This window comes from Magnolia sinica, chromosome 3 (genome assembly GCF_029962835.1).
Source record: "Magnolia sinica isolate HGM2019 chromosome 3, MsV1, whole genome shotgun sequence".
Taxonomy (NCBI): Eukaryota; Viridiplantae; Streptophyta; class Magnoliopsida; order Magnoliales; family Magnoliaceae; genus Magnolia; species Magnolia sinica.
The window spans coordinates 10301847-10319059 of NC_080575.1; the positions used below are offsets into that span (position 1 = coordinate 10301847).

The 17213-nt window shown below is 40.9% G+C and overlaps 1 protein-coding gene across 1 annotated transcript; it reads left to right on the plus strand.

Annotated features, from left to right (window-relative positions):
• Nucleotides 1-290: 290 nt before the first annotated feature.
• Nucleotides 291-16577, plus strand: LOC131239489 (uncharacterized). The gene is made up of 3 exons (XM_058237214.1): nucleotides 291-536; nucleotides 14119-14233; nucleotides 16184-16577. Exons 1-3 carry the CDS (start codon nucleotides 306-308, stop codon nucleotides 16321-16323), a joined length of 486 nt encoding a protein of 161 aa, XP_058093197.1. The 5' UTR covers nucleotides 291-305; the 3' UTR covers nucleotides 16324-16577.
• The last annotated feature ends 636 nt before the right edge of the window (nucleotides 16578-17213 follow it).

The following is a 17213-nucleotide window of genomic DNA, read 5'->3' on the forward strand; positions in this document are numbered from 1 at the left end:
GTAGCCAAGGACACGGGGTCTTACCCCGCCTGTCTTTAGCCCTGAACGGGCAGTTCTATGAATGTGCACACTGTGATGTATAGGTTTATCCACGCTGTCCATTTCTCCTCTTGGATTATTTTAGTTCATAAGCTAGGAGAGGAGATAGATTCAACGCTCAAGTGGACCACGCAAATGTTGCATGAAAAGAGAAATAATTAAATGCGGGCTGCAATAAATGTAAGAGTCATCTGTGACGTGGTTTACTTGACTGTTGGATGTATTTAATTTTTGGGCTTATAAGTTAAAATGATGCGAGAGGAGGAATGGACGGCGTGGATAATCCGATACATCACAGTATGCCCGCCCACAAAACTGCCCGTTCGTGGTTAGAGACGGGCGGGGATAGGACGCAATCCGCGTCCAGTAACCAATCCCCGCCCAAGAAAAAGTGGATTGAGTATATTTTCGTCATTTCAGATTCAGCCTATAGAAACCTGATAATTTCAAAACGCCAGGAACTTTCGGTAAAGCCACAATTGCAGATGAATTCCAGGGTAAAAATCCGTTTGATATTTCTTTTCTTCTTGTAATCTCATCGCCTCTTTCGATCTCTCTCGGTCAGTCTCTCTCTCTGCGTGTTGCCCGTACCTTGCTTCTTCTGTCAAAGCCCTAATCTCTTTCTCCAGGAAAAAGAAGAAGAAGAAAGGTAATGCATTTTTTTTTTCTTCTATTTATTTTATTTGTGATTTATTTTTTTATTTCTTAGATTTTGGGTCCATTGTAGTTTGGACCGTTAGCAATTGGACCATCCAAAGCGGGTCCCACACCAACAAATTTTCTTTAATTTTGTTATTTCTTTCCTTTTATTCTACGTTTGCGTATCAAGGTAAGTTTTTTTTTTTTTTTAAATATTATTTTATTTATTTAGTTTATAGTACCAACTTATTTTTTTAATTATTTATTTCTCTGGTTTGGACTGTTCGCAATTTGGCTATCCACAGCGAATCCGTAGTATTGCCTTCTGTGTTTTTTAAGTATATCAGATTTTAGGTTATCAATTTGTGTAATTTATTTTAATTTTAATTTATTTTTTAGATTTTGGGGTTACGATCCATTCGTCGTACCCCCCCCCCTTGCAATTTGGCCCATATCAGAGTTTTTAATTTTATTATTATTTTTAATTACAAGTGAGTTAAGAGCACTTTACGGAGACGTATTGGGCTATGATGAAGATTCTGAAAATTTAGTTGTATTTGAGTCATTTTATTCATTCTTAGAATAAAAAAAGTTGGTTATTATATTATTGGATTGAATGGTTATGATTCTATTGAATTGGGGTTTGAGAAATAAAATAATTTGATACTATGGGCCGTCTCTTTTAATTTGTTAAGGGATTTTATTTTTTTATTTTTTTATTTTTTTAAATGTTTGGGATTGAGCTTTGAGCCTTTTTAGAACCCTAAATTCCAAAGTTTTGGATGATTAAGCACATCAATCCATATGAACAATCTGAACCGTCCCTTTGGTCTGATTGTAGATTGATTCTAACTAGATTTTTGGGGTTTTGAACTATTGTTTCCTAGAAGTAACGTGTGAGAATCTGACTATGCTTACATGTTGCATTTTTTCTTTGGTGCATCTAGATTCTAGATTGTTCGCCATGCTGCCCATGTGATGGGCTGTGTCCAATTTTCACTTTATTACATGTTAATCACAGTCAACAGTCCTAGTTTAATGAGAGAAAATGGACCCCTCAAGTGGTGGTTCGGAACGCCAAACAGGCAGACCTTAGTTTTTAAAATAGCATGGGAAAGGATACTCTAAAATGGGAAAATGTATTTATTTAGCTATGCGCTCAGCAATGTATCCACATTTCATTTTACCCACTTCGGCCATTGAATGGTGCCTATTTTACCTGCTTGGGGTCGTTTAAGTCATTTTAAAATTTCGACTAACCCCCTGGTGTTAATCACAGCCAACATTCCTAGTTTAATCAGAGAAAATGGACCACTCAAGTGGTGGTTAGGAACGCCCTGCGGGGCACGGGCAGACCTTAGTTTTTAAAATAGCATGGGAAAGGATACTCAAACGTGGAAAAATGTATTTATTTAGCTATGCGCTTAGCAACGTATCCACATTTCATTTTACCCACTTCAGCCATTGAATGGTGCCTGTTTTACCTGCTTGGGGGCATTTAAGTCATTTAAAAATTTTGACATGAGTAGGCTACTACCCCCCCCCATGTAGCCGCACCAGTTCCCCTCCAATTTCCCTCCCTCCCTTTCTCTGTCTCACCACGTGCATTATATCATATTATTATTATAATATTGTATTATATATGTGTGTGTTTATATATAATATGATATAAGAGTCCCGGTCTCCTGCGCATCAGGAGACCTTATTTACGCTCTTAAGGTGTGACTAGCTGAAGTGGGTCCCACTGTGATGTTTAAGTGAAATCCACCTTAATCACTAAGTGCGTCGCCCCATTTTAGCCGTATGGTCCAAAAATTAGCACAGTCTGTGATTCAGGTGGGCCATGCGAAGGGAAACAATTGGGAGAGGGACACCCACCCTTGATCTGATATGCTTACGAGAAATCCACTCTGATCATTAGATGAGTCATCCCATACTAGATCGGCCAAAACATTAGGCCGAAATGTGATTCATGTAGGCCACGTCAAAGGAAACAATTGGTCGAGAGATATTCACCCTTGATTTTTTTAGGGCCCACCATAATGATTCTATGAAATTCACTCCAACCATTACACGCCACGCTAAAATTTAGGCCCATGGCCCAAAAATCAGACCTATCCATGATTCTGGTGGGCCACACAAAGGGAAACAGTTTGGAGGGTGGGCGTCCCCTTTCACACTGTTTGCACTTGTGTGGCCCACCCAAACGACGAATAGGGCTGATTCTTGGAACCTAGGCCTAACATAGGCTGACGCATCTAATGTAGAATTTCACGTACGCATCACGGTAGGGCGCACCTGCGTTGGTCAACACATAGGACCGTAAATTTCTTATTTACGGTTTGGTGCGTAGAAGACCAGTGGCTCAAGGAAGGGGATAAAAATACTAGCTTCTTTCGTAATATAGCTAGTGCTTGGGCCAGAAACAATAAAATTAATGGTATTGTACTGGTAGGTGAAAGGATATAGGAGACGGACAAGGCGTACTCAGGGGTGGTCAAATTCTATGAATCCCTCTTAAAAAAGGAAGAGTGGAAGAGGTCTAGCATTGATTATCTTCACTTAGTAGCCTTTCAAGCGAGGAGTTGTCTACGCTTGAGTGCTCATTCTTGGAGGAAGAGGCCAAAGAAGCCGTCTTCTCGTTGGGTAGAGATAAAGCCCCAAGCCCCAAACCCCAACGGTTTTCTGCTTGCCTTCTTTCAGGTGTTTTGGGACACGGTCAAAGTGGATTTGTTGAACTTTATGGGAGAGTGTTTTGCAAGGGGTCACCTCTCCATGGATTTAGGGGCCTTGTTCATCGCTATTACTCCGAAGATCGTAGGAGCGGAAAAGCTAAGGGACTTTAGGCTGATTAGTCTTATTGGTGGGCCTTATAAAATTCTTGCTTCAAGATTTCACAAACTCCTTGATAGTGTTATTTCTGACAATCAAGGTGCCTTTATAGAGGGGAGAAGATTCTGGATAGTGCAGTCTTAGCTCACAAGTGTATTGATTCTAGACACAAGGACAAGTTAAAAGGAGTAGTTAGGAAGTTGGACATCGAGAAGGCTTATGAAAGGATTGGGTGTGGAAATCTTTGCAGGACATGGATTAAGGAATTGTATTTGTTCGGATATATTCTTGGTTCTTGTCAATGGTTTGGCTAGTCAAAATGTTCAAGAGGTATTAGGCAAAGGGACCGGCTTTCTCCTTTTCTTTTTGTTGTCATCATTGAAGCTTTGGGAAGAATGCTTTCCAAAGGTCAGGAAATTGGCCTTTTTGAAGGCTTTAAAGCGAGTTTTTTGAACCCCTTGATCTTCCACATCCAATTTGCCGACGATACGCTTCTTTTCTGCAATATAGATGATGCAAAAGTTGATAATATGAGTATGATCATTACGTGTTTCGAAGCGGTGTCAGGGCATAAGGTTAATTTAGCAAAATGCAAAATGCTTGGAATTCATATGGAAAAAGAAGAAATTGAGCACTTGGAGCAATCTGTTGGTTGCAAGGCACCTTTTATGTCATACTACCTGGGGCTCCTTCTATGCATTGGCAAACTACCCAAACGCTTTTGGGATAGAGTAGTGGAAAGATTCGAGAGGAAGCTAGTTGGCTGTAAGGGGCACTACCTGTCTCATGGTGGGCAGATCACCCTCATTAAAGCAGCTTTATCCAATCAACCACTCTATTTTATGTTGCTTGTTAGACACCTGAAAGCAGTCCTCGGTCATTTACAAAAGCTCATATGCGATTTCTTGTGGGGTGACTCAGTTGAAAAGAAAAAGTTCTATCTGCTTGAATGGGGTGAGGTTTGCAAGCCCTACAATGAAGTTGGTGCTAACATCCGATCCTTGGATACGATGTATCTTGCTCTCCTGGGTATATAGTGGTGGCGGTTTGGGTTGGAGAGTGAGGCTTTGTGGAAAAGGGTCATTGTAAGCAAGTATAGATGCTTGGCAGGGGGATGGTGGACTAAGGAATTCTCTTTATATAAGGCGTTGGCGATTGGGAAAAGTATCTATAATGTGAGGGCTAACTTCAAAGAGGGTGTGGTTTCGTCATTGGGAAATTGGGGAAAACTTACTTTTGGGAAGATACATGGATGGGCGATTTGCCTCTTCATATTAGGTTCTCGAAGATTGCATGCCTTGCCTTGGATCGTGATGTGTCGATTGATAAGTGCCATGATCGGTGTGGTGGGTTGGTGGTGTGGGCTCCGCCTTGTTGTTGGTATCTTTGGGACGACAAGATTGAGTATGTTGCTCTTATGGACCATCTGCATCTTTGTCGTCCCGCGGCAGATGAATGATAGTTTGGTGTGGTGCAAGGATAAATCAAGATATTTTTTAGTTATCTTTCTACCTTACACTTTCGAGTGATGGGTTGAGGTCATGTTCCACAGAGCCGTGTTTGGACATTATGTATCTGGCTCTCTTGGGTAAATGTGGTGGCAATTTGGGGTGGAGAGTGAGGCTCTGTGGAAAAAGGTCATTGTAAGCAAGTATAGATGCTTGGTAGGGGGATGGATGGTGGACGTAGGAATTCTCTTTATATAAGGCGTTGGCGATTGGGAAATGTATCTATAATGTGAAGGTTGACTTCAAAGAGGGTGTGGTTGTCATTGCGAAATGGGGAAAAGATTTGCTTTTGGGAAGATACATGAATGGGTGATTTGCCTCTTCATATTAGGTTCTCAAAGATTGCAGGCCTTGCCCTGGTTCGTGATGTGTCAATTGATAAGTGCTATGATCGGTGTGGTGGGTTGGTGGTGTGGGCTCCGCCTTGTTGTTGGTATCTTTGGGATGGCAAGATTGAGTACGTTGCTCTTCTGGACTGTTTGCATCTTTGTCGTCCCTCGGAAGATGAAAATGACAACTTGGTGTGGTGCAAGGATAAATTGGGATATTTTTCAGTTATCTTTCTACCTTACGCTTTCGAGTGGTGGGCTGAGGTCAGGGAAGAAGTGCCATGTTCGGAACTATGCCGCAAGTTGTCTATGGACTCTATTAGGATTATGTTCAATATGGATTGGTCCTTGCCTCTTGAGGTGGGAGATCTCTTTATGACTTGGCACAAGGTAATCCTTGGGAGAAAATATCATAACATTTGGAGGCTATGTTTGCTCGTTGTATTGTGGTCGATCTGGGGGGAAAGGAATGGCAGATGCTTCCGAAATGAAAGTAGGAGAGCAGATTGGGTTTCTAGTCTTCTTTGGCTCTATTTTATTGAATGGGCCAGGGCTAGGGGTTGGGCGGAATCTTTGTAATTTTTGGCTTCTTGCCTTTGTTTTGGTTGTCTTTTTGTTTTTTATGTGACGCTACCTCAATGCCCCATCAATGAAAGTTTCATGTTATCTTTTATATATATATAATATAATATAATATAATATAAATAAAATATAAATTATATAATATAAACACTTTTTTGAAGCCACTCTTTGGGAGGCATATGATCCATGACTACAGTCTTTTTAGAATTACAAACAATCCAAGGAGGAGGAGATGGCTAGCATAACGTTTGTCATAATTGTCTGTTTTACTAGCCATGGAGAAAATGGTCAGCATCATCTAACATTCTGACTAGAATGTTTTTTAGAACCATAAACTAGTCAAGGTGGGTGGCAGTGAATGTCTGTTTGAAGTTGATAATTGGACTGTCTAAAACAAGCCAAGGTTTTAGTTAGATATAAGGTGCACTGGGGCACTCAATGGAACTGAACTGCCTTTCATCAATTTATTAGAGACAAAATGATAAAGATAGGGGCAAGGCAACACCACTTTAATTCACAATGACAATCAAAGCCCTAACTGTCATATCACACTATTTTAGTTGGACTTGAATCCACAGTAATGCAATCTGGGGACTGGCCCCTTGGTTGTTTGCTCTTTTGTTGAATTCATTTATTGCATTTGAACATTCAGATTCTTTTTAAGTGAAAGGTGGGGTGACTGCCACCTTTAAATTTATTGTGTATAAAACATTATAACAATAAGTGGGGTTCATGAACCTTATCCCAAACCAATCATGATACAAACTCCAAAAAACATCCGCAGCTCATTCCTAGAAAGCACAAACCCAGCAACTAAGCCCAAACAAAGCTAGAACGAAAACAAAGAACTACTGCACTTGGAGAATTGACAGCCCCAATTTGTCAGAAAAAGAGCTATCTTTGTAATTTCTGGAATCTCTTGAATTGAGTGGAAAAGACTATCCTATATTGAAGCGCAACCTTGGTTCGCCAGAGAGTTAGTGACTCCATTACCTTAGCTACAAATGTGAGAGACGGTCATCTGCATATGTGTTCAAAGCTAATGAACTTGCACCTGCCATGGCCATATTTCCCAAGGAAACCTGTTTTCCTCGTACCATAAATCAACTACAAGCTTGGAGTCGCTTTCAATAACAACATTCCGAAAGCCAAATTGATGACAAAGATTTCTTCCAAATATAAGGGAGCAAAATTGAGCCACATTGTTCAAACATAAGCCATGGAACATGGAGAAGGCCCATATAGTTTGTCCATTATGATCATGAAGGATGCCTCTACAAGGATTGCCTTTGGAAGCCCCATCCACATTAAGTTTAAAGCAATTAAATGGAGGGCATTGCCAATGGGTAGAAGAAACTTTCCTCTTCCTTTGCGGTCTTAATGGGATATGAAGGATATTGAGAGAAACAACCATAGAGAAACTGCAAGGCTGGTCTTAAATTTTGTCCACGTGCAATTCCCTAACTTGGTTCACAAATTTGGGGCACAAAAAGTTAGCAGAATGGATCTTTCCTTCCAGCTTTTGCAGATTTTGTTCTATCCAAAGTTCCTAACAAATGAATAAAGGTAGAATACCAATACAAAGTTTTACTTATGACCGAACGGGTTCTTCCACAGCAAATGGACAATCAAATTGAAATATCGCCACATCGAAGAAGCAGGCTGACCGTTGTAGAGAATGTGATTGACAGATTCTCTGAGTGAGGAAGTGAACAAGAACAACAAATTGAAGGGGAAGGTCAAGTCATTGAATGTTATCATCAGTTGGAGTACGGTGTTTCCATGCCTGCCAAAATAAAGCTCCAATCTTTAAAGGAATATATCATTATCCCACACTCATTTCCACCATTGAAAGTTGAGGCCATGGCCCCAAGCAATATTCCATGCTGACTTTAGGGAGAAAATACCATAAGATTAGCCAACCAAACAAGTCCGTCCTTAACTTCATGGAGGCGAACATCTGAGTGAAGAAGATCAAGCTGTATCAGAGTCCAGGCAAGCATGCAAAATGTCTTCATTCCACCGACCATCGCTATGAATCACTTGAATAAGTTTCAAACTATCAAAATCAGCAGCTGCGCTATCAACAACAAAATTCTGAAGCAGCTGATTTCCCCAACATATATATATATATATATATATATATATATATATATAGAGTCATGCTCCCTTGCGCACCTACGCACTTGCGCACTTTTGCACACGTGTCATGGGTGTCTAATCTGAACGGTCCATGTGATGCGGAATCCCATGAAAATCCCCGTGACAAATTTTCACCCTGATCTAAAATTCTGGTGGGCTATAGCAAAGAGAAATGCAAATCAAGGGAGGAAACTGTTTTCATTCTTCATGGCCTATCAATGTTTTAGATCAAAGTAAAACTTGGTCCCGGGGGGCTTCACGAGGTGCTGCTTCACATGAACGGTTCAGATTTTGGATCCACATCACGTATGATGGGTTCTCAAAAAAGTTCGTATGTAGTACGTACGAACTGGTTCACAGGTGAGCGTTTCCGATATATATATATATATATATATATATATATATATATATATATATATATATTTCCAAAACAAGACATTTCCTTCACCAATGAGCCACCTAGAAGCTGACGGAAAAACAGGTTTGAGACGTAGCATTTTCCTCCAATGAGAGAGAAGACTCATGAGTAGAAAACCTGAAAATATGCTGGGATTTAATGTGTCTACAAGACGTAAGAAATCGTTTGGCAGCATGAATTTTGGGCATTCAGGATTTTCAATTTTGGATTTTGAATCCAAGTTGTGTTTGGTACCTTACATTTTGGTGGATTTCAAATCAACCTAGGATTGAAAACCCTCGAAAGGGGCCCCTTTTAATTCTTCTCTAAAATGTAGGTTGCAAAATTCAAAGATAATCCTATCCAATTGCCATACCTGCTCTCTCCTTCTCTTTATAAAGTGGCTTTTCTTAAAAATCTAGGTTGCCAAACACAGTTTCTGGATTCCATAAGGATTGAAAATATAGCCGGCTGAATAGAACTAGTAGAATGAAAATCTCAGGGATATTTTTTTTTTTGGAGAAGTCATGATTGTATTAAAACAGAGAAAAATACCGGGGGGGGGTTGGTCTAGAGAGACTGCTGAGACAGTAGCCAACTGATGTTGAAGCGAGAACAAAAATCAGACCAGATGGGAGAGATGAAGGGGCAATGGATCAGTAGGTGGTCTATCGTTTCTTCATTCCTCATGCAGCACATGCAGATATTAGTCAGAGGCATCCCTCTTTTTCTCAGGTTATCCACCGTCAATATCCTTTTTTTTTCCTACCAGCCAACCGAAGACGCTTATCTTGGGGGCGAATACTTCCAAATGTGCTTAAAATGAAATGCATCTGTAGTGGCTAACCTCTCCAGCTCGCTGTAAAGGGATTTGATAGAGAACTTGTTTGATTTATCCAGACTCCAGGTTTGGCGTAGCTCTGTAAATGCAGTCGAGGAGGTCCACATATTCCTAGATCTCCCAATCTTGGAGATTCCGCCTACAGTCCATGTTCCAGACTATTTGTCCAGCGGAAAATGAGTAGCAATCAGCAATGTGGATTGCTTGATTAGGGGCAAGGATGAAGATGTTCGGGAATTTATTTTTTAAGGGGACGTCATCCACCCATCTATCTTCCCAGAACAGGATTTTATCGCCTTTTCCGAGCTCGAAACTGATACCTAATAAGACCTTCTTTTTCATGGAAAGAATCCCTCTCCACAGGGCCGAGGACCTATAACGAGATGACTCTTTGGTCCACCCTCCGCACCCCGATTTTCCGTATTTACACTTGATGATCGTATTCCATAGGCTCCTGTCATTAGCCCTTAATCTTCATATCCATTTCCCTAAAAAGGCCTGGTTCATGAGCTTCAAAATTTTCACCCCTGCACCACCATGATGAAGCTGTTTACAGACTGAGTTCCAATCAACGAGATGGAATTTAATTTTCTCCGCCTTTCCATGCCAAAGGAAATCCCATCTCAGCTTGTCTATGGGTTCAAGACAGAGATGGGGCAGCAAAAGGTGGACATGAAATACAAAGGGAGATTGGAGAGGGCCGCCTTGATAAGGGTAAGGCGACCGCCCAAAGATAAGAAGTGGCATTTCCATTTAGCCAAATATACTAAACCTGTTTAAGATCTTGTCCCAGGAGGACTTTGGAGGCGCTCCTATGCACAAAGGGTGACCGACGAAAGAAGAAGGGAGGGACGCTGCTGTGCAGTCGAGAGAGCTTGCCCAAATAGCAATCTCGTCTTCCTCCATGTTCACCCCAATGAGTTTAGATTTCGCCAGATTAATCGATTGACCTAACATAGCCTCGAAACATCGTAAGGATGTGCGCATGTTATCGACCAATTCCTAAGAAGCTTCACTGAAGACCAGAGTGTCGTTGGCGAACTGGATGTGAGCAATAGGGGACGGCAAGCCTTTGATGCCGATGCCTTTGAGGTTACCTGAGTCTTGACCCTTTTGGAGCATTCTGGAGAGGGCCTCCCCTACAAAGAGAAACAGGAATGGAGAAAGGGGATCCCCTTACCTCAGCCCTCTTGAGCTCCGGAAGAAGCCTTTCGGCATACCGTTGAGAAGGATGGAGAGACGAGCTGAACCGATACATTCGCCTATCCATGATCTCCATTTGTCGCCGAAGCCCATGCACTTCATCAAGTTTTGTAAAAACCCCCAATCGACGTGGTCATAGGCTTTTTCAACATCTAGTTTATAGAGAATATATTTTGCTCCGTGCGTATGGCTGGAGTGCAAGCATTCATTTGCTATTAGAGTGCAGTCAATTATCTGTCTCCTGGGATGAATGCACATTGATTAGCTAAAATAATCTTGCCGATCACCTTTAACAACCAAGCAGACAGAAGTTTAGCCAAGGAAAATCTCAGGGATTTAAATACCTGGATTTGGATTCTTAAGTTAAAATCAAGATCTAAGGTGCCCCACAACCCCTAAAGGTGGCCCCAGGGGACTTAGAATTTAATAAGCACCAAAGTAATTTAAAGTGGAAGGCTTTAACCACCTTTAAAAACTTCTTCTACACCTTTAGGAACCTCCTTTTCAGATTTATTTCAGAACATGCTGTCACCATGTCTCTTTTGGTTGCATAAGGGTCACTGAATCAATCTTGATGATCTTCCGCACAACACCTACAATGGATCTAATACAGCCTTCATTTTATCTTTATTTTTGAAAAGTCACATATTATATTGATAAACGAAAGAGACTACATAAACGGTAGGCTGTACTGCCGAGCAAGCTACACAGACTACTACATACCCAGAAACAACAAATTGCAACCCTTTAATTTTTCTACGTTAACAGCCCACTCAACAACTAACAATCTAGCTCTAGCAGCAACATAAACTGCTAATACAGCCTTCATTGAAGAGATTTAAGGGGAAGGTTAGGCAAGCTGATCCAAACTGGAATGACTGGTGAGTCTTGGCCTTGCAAAAACCAAGGACTCCATCTCGCAAACCTAATTGGCACCTTCAAGAGTGATCGATAATAATCCTTGCAATGTGAATTCACAAAATCCACTTAAAAAACAACGAAAAAACATCGGCTATCAAATTCGACCAACGTAAATATTGCCTTTGATCTCCCATTCGGATCAAATATCAATTCTGATTTTCTCCAGTGACAGTTGGGCATCGACGAACCATCCAACAAGCTCTTGGTTCCAAGGGATTGTAGTGAGGTTGATTTCCTCTTCGGAGAGAAACAACAGGGACGCTATTATCATAAGTTGCGGACATTTGAACATTCCGATACAGCTATAGGTTCTGTTTAAATGTCCTCAATATTTATGGTGGAAGGATGCTTTTCTGTGCAAATTGTGAGTCGGGGTGGCATTGCACTAGTTCAGCACCAATTTTGCCAAATTGTTTTTTACGAAATCACCTCAATAATCAAATTTTAGGAATTATATTGCATCGACTTCTATTCTTGCCAAAACACATTTTGTGGAGCATCCAAACCCTTCCAAAATAAAACTATCCAAGTCATACCAATTCAATGACAGATTGTTTTGCTGCTTTTAGTCACACTCAACCTTCATTCTTTGTTGGTCTTTCCATCCGAATAGTTGATTGTGTAGGCAAAAATTTTGGATTTGAGAAAAACTTGGGAGGCAATTATTCCTTATTGAGAAGATTCATGAAAACTTACGGAAATTGGATTCAAGTTATGTAGTGGCAGCTTTATTTTAAAGTTTAAAAAGGTTCGGGGAGGGAGGGGTAAAACACAAAACTAGAACTATGGAGGGATGTTTTAGAATCTAAAGGTTTAAAATTAGTTGAACTAAAACAGAGTACATGGAATGCAATTTTAGTAACAATAGGAGCAGAAAAGAGGAATTAGTTAAGATTGCTGACAAAGAAGTATCCCAAATGACCATTTTCGATATCTTGTGTCAATTATTCATGAAAGTAGAGAGATTTGAGAAGGATTTTACTCATAGAATTCAAGCTGGTTGGAAAAAGTGGAGATGTGCATGTAGAGTTTTATGTGATTGTCACATACCGATGAAACTTAAGGGGAAATTTTATAGGATAGATATAAGACCAGCCGTGTTTATGGAATAGAATGCCGGGCAGTTAAAGAACAACATGTTCATAGGATGAATGTAGCCGAATGAGGATGTTGAGATGGATGAGTGGCAAGATGTGGAAGGATAGAATTAGAAAGGAATGCATTTGAGGGAACTTGGATGTAGCACTAATAAGTAATAAGACGAGGGAAAATAGACTTAGATGGTTTGGTCATGTGCGGCGGAGACCAAAAAATGCCCAAGTCAAAAGGAATGCACTGATTCAAATTGAAGGCTATTAAGGGCAATGGGAAGGCCCAAAAGGACCCGGGGGAATGTAGAAGAAAAGAGTTCATCACCTATGGTTTAACAGAGCATATGGTCCTCATAGAGTGGACTGGAGGAACATGATTTTTATAGCCGACCCCAAGTATTTGGGATAAGGCGTGGATGACGACGGCGGCGGCAATGATGTGAAAAAGGTTAAAGGGAAACGTTCTTCTTGGAGTTTTTCCTTTTCCTCAATTGCTTAATAATTTGAGAATTAACTCATGGATATCTTGAGGTTGGGGAAGATACTTTCTCTGGCTAACTGTGTTAGGAGCCAACCATCTAGCTGAAATGACAGATTAATTCTCCATGACCACAAAGAAAATGGTTAGCTACGGTATTTTGTTGTCTAATATGGAAATCCATTAGAGGTCATTTTGGATGCCCATAACTTTTTTAAGTTGTAAACAAGTTACACCTGAAAGTGAGTTTCAGGTGTATGTTGGTCACAGGTAAGTGAAATAACTTATTTTTCTCAGGATTTCAAATGCAGTGAAAGCTGCAACTGACTTAATTTTTTATTTTTTATTTTTATTTTGAAAGACAAGCTGTAAGTGACTTTGCGGTTTTTAACTCACGTAGAGGTGAAATTCCTGTCCAATCACCACTTGTGAGTTACCTGTAAACCCTTTGCAACTAGTAAAGGTGTCCTTGTTGAATCAGTCCTAATATCTATTCGAAGCTCTCAGTCTGAAGAACATTGATTTATTATGTTGTCATATACTGCCCTTTTCCGATGACAATATGATACTTTTACTGGCAGGATTGCCGAATCTCTGATGCTGTGGCGAGGTTTATCATCTTGTGCCAACACCTTGTGGTGCTCCATGAATTTCGGCTTTTTGAACAATTTGCCTCGGTTCAGGTTCCGGTTGAATACCGACTCAGAACCTGAACCCAAGTCAGTCATCACCAAGTCTGAATCATCCAAAACTGTGTTATATGACTCCAAGCTATGGGAAAGGCCTCTCCAATCGATAGTTTCATGGGCTGCCAGTTTGAAGAATAACATTCGGATATCGCCAATGAGCACGGAACTGCAAGAGTACCCAGGAGCATACAGAGGTGTTGAGTCTGGATGCTCTCTCCCTCTATTTAGGCCGTATGTTGCCAAGGTTCCTTGGCATAAAGGTGCACGAGCTTTCTTATCTCAGCTGTTTCCACGATATGGGCACTATTGTGGGCCCAACTGGTCGAGCGGGAAAGACAATGGTTTGCTGCTTTGGGATAGACGCCCTATTGACTGGTTAGATTTTTGTTGCTATTGCCATGACATTGGTTATGACACGCATGATCAGGCTAAGCTTCTGAAGGCAGACTTGGCGTTTCTTGAATGCTTGGAGAAATCATGGACGAGCAACACAAAGGGAGATGCCCGCATAGCTTATCTTTATCGGTCAATGTGCATTGCAGGTACTTGTACTCTTTCTCCATTCTTTAATAGATATATGTCTGCTCTTATGCTGTGAGTGTGTGCCCACGTGGGTGTGTGCGCGCGTGCATGCGTGGCAGGTGGGCGGGTGCACACGCATGTGTTCAAAAAGGTTGTCCCCACCATGAGGATTACCTTATGCAAAAATCAGCCCTATCCACTCAACAGGTGGACCACACCATAGAAAATAATTTCTAGTTATTGATAAATAGATGTGGCTGATTTTTGCCTAACATGATCCTCATGATGTGACAACCTAATAACAGGTTAGATCTCGCGTCCACATGAAAGCTTGGAAGTTATCTGCTGGGAGGATGGTAACTTATGTCCGTTTGGATTTGAGACCTCTTTATACATGCATGCATGCATGCATACATACATGTTATAATTGAAAGATGATATTGTTTCTTAGGATCTCTTGCTATTTCTATTAGGAGGGTATTATACAATGCTTCAGTTGAGAGTTTGTACTAGGCCCCATCCTTCTGCACCCATATTCGACTCCGGAGGAATATGAACATGAGAAAAATCCCTACCCATGGATAGATCTTTAACTTCCTCAATTAGGTCTTCTATTATCCATGGGGAGGGGCCTCCATTCGTCCACAACATTGCCTTCCTGGAGTACCCTTAAAAAACAATGGGCTTGTCCGAAAACTCTACTGCAATTCTGCAGAAGTGGGCAACCGTCAAGTTCATCTTGAGATGGTTGATTGGGTCTTCCAAAATACCAAATGGGAAGAAGCCTCATGCCAAGAGGCCTCAAAACTAGCTGACTGGATGCCCTTGAAACTTAGGGGTGTAACTTGGACAGGTTGGGTTCGGTTGAGGGTCAACTTGAACCCAATCCAAACTCAAGAGAGCACCAAACCTGCAACTAACCTGATCCAAATTCCAACACAAGGTGCCCAACCCAAATTCCTCTATAATCGACCCAGCCCAAACCAATGCGACTTAAACCCAACCCAAATACATGTGATTATTCCCAACCCGTCTCTAGTCAACCCAAACACAGCCCGACTTCAAATCGGTTGGTGTTTTCCAACCTGAACCTGACCTGAGGACCTTGACAACCCAACTGAACCTGACCTGAACTTGGGTTATTCAGGTTTGGGTTGACCTGAACCCAAGTTGCAGCCCTATTGAAACTGATCGGCACTCTTATCTCACTCAAGCAGCAATCTAAAGATCTTCCTGACCACAGTCACAAGAACAAGATCGAAGACCCTTCTATCCTCCTAGTGATGTCACCCATAGAGATCGCCATGTTCCACAAACAATGATTTTTGAACCCCATGCCCTCACCAACCATCCATCAAACAATTCACAGATAGATCTTGGAATTGTCCGAGCTATCCTGAATCTCGAAAAAATACGCAGCTCAGATGCTTGAAGAGAAGGGACAATGGATGAGTAGATGATTGACGGTTTCTTCATGTCAACAACGTAAAATGCAGCATTTGCCAAGAGCCATCTCTCTATGCTTGGGACTGGCGATGGTGAGGACTTTTTCATGACAGGCTAGCCACACACAACCCTGATTATCAAGGGAACTTTTGGAAGATCTAATCTTTTGAAATACGCTGGCTGCCCATCAAACAGTCCAGTTGCTATCCAAATAGGAGCCCAAGTATGGAATCCCATTTTCAGTAGTGTTCATGGAAACAATCAGTAGGTACATATTGCTCCTGCCCCCATATTTGTCCTTGGATTCCTCGCATCCAAACATGCCCTAATGGTCAAAAGAAAAAGGGGGGGGGGGGGGGAGGGGAACATGCCCTAAAGGGTTTACTGTCTTCAGTGCTTTGTTCCCCCACCAGCTTCATTGTTTGTCTAATTGGCTCTCTCCTTCTAGTGCATGACATTACAAGTTAAAACTCTTTTGGCAATGGATATTGTTTTGTTAAATAGTTAGCTATGGAGAAATGCAGGTCTGAGGAATATACTTATACCTTATAGAATGCATCTGGTGAGACTACAATCAGGGCCGTCGATGGTAGAGCGGTTAGGCAATTTGAATGGGAAAAATAACACATGCAGAGCAGAGACAAACTTGAATAATAGATCCTGATGTTTGGAATATTTGGCGAAGTTTGTGGAGTTTCTCTATGTATTATTGGAGCACTGAAATGTACATATCATGTCAATAGCATATTGCACTGTAGTTACCCTGTACCTATGAATTGAAATGTGTCCATAGTAGAGCTGTATATAGGTGTATGATATAGTTGATACTTCAACATGTTTGGTTTCCTGCCAAACTCACATATTGTAATGTGCAGTGATCTTCTCAAACCTTGGAATGCTTTTTTAATTTTATTTTTTGGAACTGTTGTGCAGTGAAGGGTTCGTTTCTACTACAAGCATTTTTTATATGCATTCTTTTCATAGTCGAATTTCTGCTAGGCCTGCCACCCTCTTTTCTCAGCAATTAGGTGTATGGTTTGAAAACTCAAAAACTCTTAACTTGATGTCTAGCCAGGTTAGTTGACTTGAAGACTCAGGTGAGTCTTTACTTGACTTGACTTGCTATTTGATAATTAAATTTAATATTTTTATAAACATTTCAAATAGTTATATATAGATAAAATATACAAATAATGGAAGGAAATGTAAAGATGCATTTATGGCTTGTCGGTTAGAAACATTACACCCTTTCCTATAGGTCTTGGATTCAAACCCATTTCTTTTTTTCCTTTTTTTTTTGTTAAAATTTTTTTTTATAAAATTATGAATAACACCTTCCAAGCGAGTCTCTTCGAGTCCAGCCAATTGAGTCATCACCGAGTTGACAAGTCATTCCGAGTCCTGCTTGCAACCTAGTTTTATGGTAAGTCAGCTAGAAATCTTGTCAAGTCGAGTTGACTTGGCCGAGTTTCAAGTTGAGCCACTGTTTTCTAGAACAATGAATGCATGTTATGCCCCCTCTGTCCAGCAAGATTCAATTCACTCCATGTTGGG